The sequence below is a fragment of the Peromyscus eremicus genome, chromosome 2 (genome assembly GCF_949786415.1).
Source record: "Peromyscus eremicus chromosome 2, PerEre_H2_v1, whole genome shotgun sequence".
NCBI classification, from domain to species: domain Eukaryota; kingdom Metazoa; phylum Chordata; class Mammalia; order Rodentia; family Cricetidae; genus Peromyscus; species Peromyscus eremicus.
Genome location: NC_081417.1, coordinates 101,707,545 through 101,718,036, shown reverse-complemented (window position 1 = coordinate 101,718,036; position 10,492 = coordinate 101,707,545). Strand labels below are relative to the sequence as shown.

At 44.3% G+C, this 10,492-nt stretch overlaps 1 protein-coding gene across 1 annotated transcript in view; it reads right to left on the bottom strand.

Annotated features, from left to right (window-relative positions):
* Positions 1–1,311: 1,311 nt before the first annotated feature.
* Positions 1,312–10,492, bottom strand: part of Adamtsl1 (ADAMTS like 1) — a 359,842-nt gene continuing 350,661 nt past the window's right edge. Inside the window, exons 28-30 of the mRNA XM_059255823.1 lie at positions 4,223–4,332; positions 2,951–3,171; positions 1,312–1,486 (exon numbers count right to left, since the gene is read on the bottom strand). Of these exons, the coding sequence (XP_059111806.1) occupies positions 1,380–1,486; positions 2,951–3,171; positions 4,223–4,332 (438 nt within the window). The 3' untranslated portion in view covers positions 1,312–1,379. The remainder of the gene's footprint in view (positions 1,487–2,950; positions 3,172–4,222; positions 4,333–10,492) is intronic.

Sequence of the window (10,492 nt, the reverse complement as noted above, 5' to 3'; positions counted from 1 at the left end):
AGGATTTGCCAAGGGCTTCCGTTTTGGCCTTATCCATAGCTAATGTGTGTTGCTGAATCATGTGTGCTGCTTGGCCTGCTGAGTGGGCCATTCACTCAGTCTGGTGGATAGTATTTGTGTCGGGAGGATGGTTGGAAAGCTTTTGAGGACTGTCTTGTGAGTTTTTAGCTATCCTTTTGCTTTGCTATAGCACTCTATTACCCCCAGCTTTCTGTGTAAATAGGATACACAGCAGCTCTTCTGTTGTAGAGGAAGGGCCCATAGGCCCAATGTGTGATGGCTGGGATAAATAAAGAACTCTGTCCTATTCTGTTCCCTGGACAACTCTAGTGGGAAGGGTTGTTACACCTATAGATGTTTGCCAGCCAACAGATTGCTTAATGAGTCCTTTGTGAGCAATGATTCTAGTCCCTGGCCTAACATGGAGCAGCAAAGTCATTGAGGTGGAAAACCTGGAGAACTCAGGCTCAGATGCCCATGGCCCACAGCAGCAGTTAGTTCGGGGATAGTGACCCTTGATTTAAAATACAGAGATGTTGGGGCCAGCCTTACTACACAGCCAGACCCTGACCCCCTTGTTGTGTTTTCCACAGCTGTAGACACAAAGGTTACTTGATAGGGTAGGGAGTAGAGGTACTTCCAAACCACATGAAGAGCACACCTTCTATCATGCAGCATGGGTACCCTGAGAAGATGCTCCGTATCCCTCCCACTTCTGCTGAACCTACAGGAACGCGCATGTACCAAGGCACAGGCCGTCAGAGGAGTTTCCTGTGGCTGCTTGAACATCTGTCCTGCCTGCTAGCTCCTCCCACCTCTTCTCTGCCTCTGTCTCTTGTATAACTGTATGCCTTCTGTCTATTTTGCTTGTCTCCTTTGTAACGTCTGTCCATGGTTGAGTTCTCTTCTTTCTTGGTTCCCCAGAAGAACTGGATTTCTGACCTGGTTTCTGCTCCAGTATGGTGTTCCCCTTGTTCTTACCATCATACCACCCAGGAGACAAAGGAATGACCATCCTGGTTGGCCTGTGCCTGTGTGTTATAAACCCCAGCTCCCTGCTGTCCCTGTGGACTATGGCTTTCTCTTCCTGTGTCTCTGAGACTCTGATTGGGAAGGAGCCAGCTCTACAAGGGAGCTGCTGTCTGCCTGGCCTGCTCTGCAACCCCCTTTAGACAGCTCTTTTTCTGTTCTTAACACTTGTTCCAGCTAACTGAATAAGAAAATATGCCAAGGTCCTTAGGAGCATGGGGGCAGGTGGACATGGGTGTGTGGGGAGGGGCAAATAAATAAATAAAAGGAAGAAAGCGTAAGTCATGTTCAAGGGTGGCTGTATGAGTCCTTTGTGTGGCCAGGGCAGAGTTCATCCCTGTGCCCTGTCTTCATGCCTTGCCACATGTTCCACAGCAGCGAGATCGGAACTGGCCGAGCTGGCAGAGTTTCAACTGTCTCACCTTCTCGCAGTACCTGGTGGTGTCTCTGCACTCAGCTGGGAAAGCGGGAGGGAGGAGGGGGACAGAAAGGAGATGTGAAACAGAGGCTCACGGATGCAGCTGCTGCTGAGCAGCCTAGCTACTTGGCAAGATGCCTGTGGGGCCTACCTTGCCCATGGTTCTGCAGCCCCTTTGGACAGCCTTCCCCGTGGCAGAGCTCAGCCCTTTGCCACCTGCCGTTCCCTTCCCCACCAGCCTGCAGCTGTCTGGTGGATTGATGGGGCCGATCTCAGGGCCACCTTTGCTTCCGATAGCCACTTCTACTTCAGAGTGGTAATTCTCACCCCCTCCTTTTGGGACAACCTCACTTCCTTGCTCGCTGTTTTCCCCATTGGCTTTTGGTATTTTCGTGAGATATGGTTCCCAGAAGGATAGAATCCTGTTCCCTGTGAGAGAGCATACAAGCAAGGACCTGGCTGAAGGTCTCTATCTTCGGGTACTTGGACCTCACTTTCCCTGTTTGGCTTTCTTTTCTTCACCCAGGCCTCTCATGCTTCAGCTCATCAGGCCTTCCTGACATTCCAATTCTTAAACACTGGTGCAATCTGTACCCGGTAAACTTTTCAACTCCTTACACCACACACCGGCACTTTCTGAATATGACAACCATCTGACAGGAGCATCAGATGTAAACATCACCAGAGTGAAAAGATCATACATCTCCCAGTGGGTCAAAAGGGATGGGCTATCTGCCACAGTGTGGGGAACCGATTGCTCAGTGAAGTTCGTTGAGGGGGAATATTGGACTCTTACACTTTTTTTCTAATTGTCTAGTCTTTGTAAAGATTTATCATCACCTTTTGTGAGGAATTATCTCCAATTAGGTTTTGGGCCCTAAGGAGGAGAGATTAGATCCCTACCCGGTTAGAGTACAGATACTGGTTTGGGGCTGAGAGGCTCCAGACCCGAGTGGGGAGGGGATGGAAAGACTGTCGGAACCCAGGGGCACGGTCTCCCGTTCCATTCCAGTGGATGCACGTGGGCCGGGAAGGAAGGGGGGTCAGCAGGTCCTTGTTTGGAGTGAAGTAGAACAATGATGGGTACAGAGCTGGCTGAGCAGCAGGCACTCTGCATGCTTCTTCAGTGCTAACAGAGTTCTGTCTTTAGTAGCCTGGTCCCTGCGAACCATTGTTTGTCTTCCCCTGTGGGCACCAGCCAGGTTGACTGCAGATGAGGTGGAGGGCAATTTTATCCAGCCCTTGGCTCTCTCGGAGCTCAGGATGAAGACAGTGGAAACCCCTGGGACACATCCTGGCATCTTTTGTGGTCTGAACATGTGTACACACATCCTTGCACACACCCATGTACCCCACTTAAAAATGTTCAATTCTGGCCCCGAGCTCACAATCCTTAGGGAACTTGATCCAATGCCCCGTGTTCGGGCTCAGTCCCGGGGATTGCCCTCTGTACCCGGTGACCTGTGGGGAATTTGCAGAATGTTCTTTGGGATTGGAACGTACTGTTTTCACATGGAGTGATGTTGCAGCGCTGCCAGTTGGCGGGCCGGGGCCCCCAGGAACACAGGTGCTCAGGCACAGCCTTGTTGGTGCGGGCGTGAACACACTCTACCCGTCGGGACTGGAAGCCATAGTTGCCACAGGTCGCTGTGCACAGGGTCCATAGGCTGACCCTCCAGTGTACACTGCAGGCCTCTGACCAGCAGTTTTGGGTGCTCACAGGCCTGTAGGAGGAGGGGGGCAGAGTTAAGACCTATCTCTGTGGGAACTAGATTTGGAAACTACAGACCCAGAGATGCAGGTAAGTTGGGGTCTTGATCTCTGCTTGTTAGTGAATGAATGAGCATAGGCCTTAAGGAGGCCATTATCTGTTGTGGAATATTCCTTTATACTGTGTGAAGGTGTGTCATTGTGATTGGTTTAATAAAGAGCTGAGGGCCATTAGCTAGGCAGGAAGAGGTTAGGCAGAACTTCTGAGGACAGAGAGCTCTGGGAAGAAGAAGGGCAGAGTTGACAGACAGACAGACAGAAAGCTGGATGAGGAGTACACAGTAAAGGTAACTGAGCCACATGAAAGAATGTAGATTTAAAAATATGGGTTAATTGAAGTTACAAGAACTAGTTAGAAATAAGCCTAAGCTAAGGCTTAGCTTTTATAATTAATAAGTCTCCATGTCATTTTTTTTTTTTTTTTTGTGAGCTGGCCCAAAAAAAAAAAAAATACATTTACATCCATCTGCTCTTCTCTACACTCCTTCATGATCCAAGAACAAGCTCTACTCATCATGGAGACTAGCAAAGGTGGAGCTTAGAGTCTGGTCTTGAGCTCAAGAGGTAGAGGTGAGAAGCCATTTTCCTAGGGGTCATCTGCGAGGGGATATACTAGGGGCTAGGAGTAGATAGGCACAGGTTGAGACCCAGGGACAAAAGCCTTCATATTGGCTTAACTTCTAGAGAGAGGCCAGCAAGATGAACCTGTGAATCTCTTGTGGTCTGGTGGCCATGGTGTAGGTGCCTCTTGCTCACCTAGAGATTGGGGTGGAATCAGACCTCCCTTATGAACAACACTTACGTGCTTCATCCCTGAGAGAAGAAAGCTTAACCTGGCTCATTCAACAAACATAGTACTGTGTGCAAGAGGCTAAGGACTTAGGGTAAGATGGAGGAGGGCAGGACAGCTGACCCCTTGTGGAAGATTGGAGTAACAACATTCTTCATCATTTTTGTGCTGTTGATATTGGGGCTGGGTAGAGGATGACAAGAGCTTTGTCTTACCTGGGGAGAGCACTGCACTGCTCTGATGGTAAGGTGATGCCATCCCGGGTCTGGCAAAAGACTTGTCTGTGTTGCACAGCGAGGCGAGGGCCTATGCAAGGCCCATTGCACTGGGAGGGAAGAAGGAGATGCATAGCATGTTATCCATGACCAAGGTGGAAGCTGCAATGCTCAGGCTACTCGAGGCAGGAGCGTTGAGTGGGATCTCATTAGACCTGTAGATCTTCTTTCCCTTCTTTGTTGACCAAATAACAGGCACTCACTGGCATGTGCTTTATGCCACAATGGGGTAGTTAACTGTTCTATAGTCTGTGGGCATTTTGCTAGCAAATGACCAGGGGGAAGTGTAGCTTAGATCAGAGAAGACTGGCCTGGATTAACCCATGAAACTATTCTGTCATGTGCTGGGAGTGTAGTGATAAGCTTCAGAGACGAAGACCTCTCAATACCATATCTGATAAAATTGACCATTTTAATTACTTAAAATAACTCCTCTGTAAATTACAGTGCATGTAGGACAATGTGAATACAACAAAATATTCTGTGGTGAGATATCCTGAGAAAATGAATATAGCACAGGTATGACCTGCTGCATGGGGCTACCCCCACCTTAGAAGGGCCCTGCTCTTGGCTTAACATGCTGCTGATCATCTTGGCATCTATTACTGTTTTTGGTTAAGAGACTCCGCAAGTTATGTGCACCAGCTGTATATGGGCGAAGGAAAAGCAAACAAACAACATGCACCAAGTCACTCAGCAGTCTGCTTCCACCCGCTCCTCCTCTGCAGACACAGGTGATGCCAGGATAAAAAGTTTACTGTTCGTCTGTTTTTGATACTTAGTAGCTTTGTAATTGCTACAGCACTTGGTGTGCACCACTTCCTGCTTCCCACCTTGCAGCTTTGGTGGGCATGCGTGTGCATGGTATGTACATGTCCAGATTTAAGAGGCGTTGTCCACTTAGGGTCATCAGTGCTTCTGCCTATTTCTTCTCCAGCTACTGGTAGATGGGGTTTCTATCTGGTTTAAGTCTCAAGAAGTTCTTGGATGGTTATATAGTTTGAACATTAAGCATTCTACTAAATACGTACTTGTATCTCATCTTGGCTTGATTTGTATCCACTGTCTACTAAAAATATTTAATATATTTTTACTGGATAACTTTTTACTTGGATAAAGTCTTCCCCTCTTTTTCTACCTTATTCCTTTAGTGTCAGTTATTTTATGTTTCTTGTGTGTTTTCGACATGTCCCTTGCTTGGCTAGGGGTTTTAATTGTTTTCTCTCACGAATTTTACCCTACTCATATGATGTCTTCTCATGAAGACCAGGCTTTGATTTAGTTCAGTTTATTAACCACAATCATGTTTAGTGTTGATTGTATGTAAATTATTCTGTTTTATATAATTAGTCTGTCACACATATATGGTCACTTGTTGCTTAATGATGGAGACACATTTGAGTTTTTTGTTTTTTTTTGTTAGTGATGCCACTATTATGCAAATATCATACAGTGTACTTAAACCAAGAAAGCTATAACATCATCAGGTGATACAATATTTTTAAAATTTATTTATTCTTCTTTCATATATTACATCCCAACCAAAGTTTCCCCTCCCTCCATTCCTCCCAGCACCCCCCAAACTCTCATCTCCTCTCTCCCCTAGATCCAGGCCTCCCAGGGATATCAAAGAAACATGACATAACAAGATACAGTAGGACTAGGCACATAACCTCATATTAAGGCTGGATGAGGCAACCTGGTAGAAGAAAAAGGGTCCCAAAAGCAGGCAAGAGTCAGAGACAACCCCCACTCCTACTGTTAGAAGTCCCATAAGAACACCAAGCTACACAACCATAATACACATACAGAGAACCTAGCTCAGACCTATACAGGCTCCAGGATTGTTACTTCAGTCTCTGTGAGCCTCTATGAGCCCTGCTTACTGGTCTGTGAGCTCTGTTCCTATGGTTCCTTGACCCCTCTGGCTCCTACAATCCTTCCTCCTCCTCTTGCCAGTGATTCCATGAGCTTCACTTAATGTTTGGCTGTGGGTCTCTGCATCTGAAGCCTCTCTGATGATGATTGGAGTAGGCTCCAGTTTTATGAGTATAGCCAAATATCATTAGGACTCATTTCACTGAATTTTTTTTTTTTTTTTGGCCTGTTGTGCTCCATTCTATCCTAGGTCTCTGGGCTATCCAGCCTCTGATTCTTGGCCATCCAGGCAGTGTGAGGCATGGGTCTCAAGTTGGACCAGTCATTGGTTAGCCACTCCCACAAGTTCTGGGCCACCATTATCCCAGCACATCTTGCAGGCAGAACAAATTGTAGGTAAAAGATTTTGTGGCTGGGTTGATGTCCTAGTCCCACCACTGCCTGGTTATAGAAGATGGCCAGTTCAGGATCCATATCCCCCACTACTAGGAGTCTTCACAAGGTCATCATCAGATTCCAAGGAATCTCCATTGCACTAGGTTTCCACATTGCTCCCCAAGTGCCTCCCCCCAATTCCAGTCATCTCTGCCAATACTCTCTTCCCTACACCTCCCACTCCTATCTGATCTCTCCTGTTCCCACAGGCCCCCAATCTACCCACAAAATCTATTTCCCCTTCCAAGGGAGATCCATGTATCCCACCTTGAGTCCTTCTTGTTCCTTGGCCTCTCTGGGTCTGTGGATTGTAGCATGACTATCCTTTATTTAACAGCTAATATCCGCTTGTGAGTACATACCATGTTTGTCTTTCTGGGTTTGGGTTACCTCAATCAGAATGATTTTTTTTTCTAGTTCCATCCATTTGCTTGCAAATTTCATGATGTCATTGTTTTTAGCAGCTGAGGAATAATACTTCATTATGTAAATATCAATTCTACAGTTGAGGGACATCTAGGTTGTTTCTAGTTTCTGGCTATTATGAATAAAGCTGCTATGAACACAGTTGAGCAAGTGTCCTTGTGGTAGAATGGAGTGTCTCTTGGGTATATGACCAGGAATGGTATAGCTGGTTCTTGAGGTAGATTGATTCCATTTTTCCAAAGTAGCTATATAAGTTTGCACTCTCACCAGCAATGGAGAAGTGCTCCCCTTGCTCCATATCCTTGCCAGATGAGATGTTATTTGTGTTTTTAATCTTAGCCATTCTGACAGATGTAAATGGAATCTCAGAGTTGTTCTGATTTTGGATTTCCCTGATGGCTAAGGATGTTGAACATTTCTTTACGTGTTTCTCTGCCTTTTGAGATTCTTCTGTCAAGAATTCTCTGTTTAGGTCTATACCCCATTTTTTAATTGGATTATTTGGTTTGAAGTCTATTTTGTTAGAATGGCTATACCAGCTTGCTTCTTAAATCCATTTGCTTTGAAAGTCTTTTTCCGATGCTTTTCTCTGAGGTAATGTCTATCTTTGATGTTGAGGTGTGTTTGTTGTATGCAGCAGGAGGACAGATCCTGCTTTTGCATCCATCCTGTTAGTCTGTATCTTTTTATTGGGGAATTGTGTCCATTGATAATTGAGACATTAATGATCTATGATTGTCAATTCCTGTTATTTTGTTATTGGTAATGTGTGTGTGTTTCCCTTCTTTCAGTTTTGGTGGTGTGAGATTATTTCCCATGGTTTCATGGATTAATCTCCTTGGGTTGGAGTTTTCTTTCTAGTGTCTTCTGTAGGGCTGGATTTGTAGATTGATATTGTTGAATTTGACTTTATCATAGAATAACTTGTTTTCCCCATCTATGGTGATTGAAAGTTTTGCTGGGTATAGCAGTTTGAGCTACCATCTGTGGTCTCAGAGTCTGAAGGACATCTGTCCAAGCCCTTCTGGATTTTACAGTCTCAATTGAGAAGTCAGGTGTAATTCTAATAGGTCTACCTTTATAATGTTATTTGGCATTTTTCCCTTGCAGATTTTAATATTCTATCTTTGTTCTGATATGGTTAGTGTTTTGATTATTAAATGGTGAGGGGACTTTCTTTTCTGGTCCAATCTTTTTGGTGTTCTGTATGCTTCTTGGACCTTTATAGGCATCTCCTTTTTCAGTTGAGGAAAATTTTCTTCTCTAATCTTGTTGAAAAAAAAAATATATATTTTGGCATTTGAACTGGGATTCTTCTCTTCTATTCCTATTATTCTTAGGTTTGGTCTTTTCATAATGTCCCAGATTTTCTGGATGTTTTGTGTCAGGAATTTTTTTAGATTTATTATTTTCTTTGACTGATGTATCTATTTCTTCTATTGTCTTTAATGCCTGAGAATCTCTCTTCCATCTCTTGTACTCTGTTGGTGATGCCTACATTTGTAGTTCCTGTTCACTTGCCTAGATTTTCCATTTCCAGAATTCCCTCCGTTTGTGTTTTCTTTATTGTGTATATTTCCATTGTCAGGTCTTGAATAGTTTTGTTTCCTTCAACTGTTTTTTTTTTTTTTCTTGGCTTTAAGGGATTTTTTTCATTTTCTGTTTAAGGATTTCTATCATCTTCATTGTTTGTTTAATGGTCCATGTGCTTCAGCTATGTTGGAATTTTCAAGGCTTGCTATAGTAAGATAACTGGATTCAGGTGGGGACATTTATTGCCTTGGCTGTTGTTGATTGTGGTATTATGCTGGTATGTAGGCATCTGGGTTTGGGTGATTATAGGTCTAGGTGCTGATTTCTGAGTTTGTCTTTGTTGGATGGGTATTTTGTTCCTTGGTTTCTGTTTCCTCTCTGGTCTTCTGATCTTTGTGGCCTGCAATTCTGGCAACCGAATGTGTCATCTGGTCCAGCAGGGAGTCTCTGTCTAGGTTGAGGGTGGGACTTCTGGTGACTAGTGTGGCCTTTGGTTGAGCAAGGGGTCCTCGCCCGAGTTGGGGTCTGTTCTTCTGGCTGGCATGGCCATGGATAGGTTGGGGACAGGGGCATGGCAGCAGGGGTGATCAGTGGGGCAGGAAGTGGTGGCAGTGGTTTGGGTGTTTGGGATCTGAACCCAAACACTCTCCCAAAGAATGGGAGAGTTCCTTGGGCAGGCTGTTGGCTTATGTGAGTGTGCTTGTGTGTTCACCATGTCCATTCAGGAGGCCAACGAGCTTCCTGGAGCTGAAACTATAGATGTTTGTGAGTCACCATATATGTGCTGGGTGCTGGCACAAATGAACACTCCCAACAAGGAACCATCTGTCCAACCCAGGTGATGTAATCTTATGGGATCACTATTGTATGTTATGGTTAGTCATTGGTTGGGGTATCATTGACACATGGCAATGCTGTTTTAGTACACACAGCAGAACTGTTATTCTTGGGGCATGTAGTAATTGTTTTCATTTTTTTATTATTAATTCTTTGTCAATTTCATATATGTCCATAATAAATTCTTGTCACATTCCTCCCCCCACCTTCTCCTTTGTTTTCATTTTTTTAAAAAAATTTTTGAGGAACTGACATTGTTATCCACAGTAGATAAACCATATTTCATTTTCTATGGGCAACACACTTGGAATTCAATTTCTTTTTATCATTACTAAATTTTTTTTCTCCTGGTGCAGAGGATCGAATACAGGCCTTGTGTATGCTAGATGAATGCTCTACCACTGAGCTTTTGCCCCAGCCAACACCAAACCTTTTAATTTATTCAATAATAATCATCCCAATGAGTATAAAATGGTAATACATTGTGGGATTTCTTTGTTTCTTTTTTTTTTTTTGAGAAAGCATTTTTCTATGTAGCTCAGTTTGGCCTTAAACCTTTGACAAATATTTACCCACTATAATGACTATTCAAACCTTGCCCAAGGAAATTTTTTTTTTTTAAGCCATTATGGATTTGTTCACCTCTGATCAGAACTTTGATTTCAAGTATGTTCTCTTATGCCACAGGCTGCCTTTTCACTCACTCAATAGTATCCTGTTGATGTACAAAACCCTGTGTTGAGTGTTTTTGTTGTCTGGTATGGGCTGGATAGATTTTGTGAGTTTATATGTTTGAAATTTAACTCCTAGTTTTATATGTTGATGGTATTTGGAGGAGGGGAGCAGAACTGTGGGTGATAGTTAAGATTGGGTGAGGTGTTCAGGGTGGTGCCTCCCTGATGAGGTGAGTGGCTTTGTACAACTTGTGCTGGCATGCCATGTGGTACCTGACATGGCAGAAAGGCTTTTACCATGTAGGCACCACCCCTTGATAACAAACTTCACAGTTTCCGGGGCTGTAAGGAATAATTTTCTTTTCTTTTTTTTTTTTTTTTTTTGGTGCCTGTCCTGGATCTCATGCTGTAGACCAGGCTGGCCTCT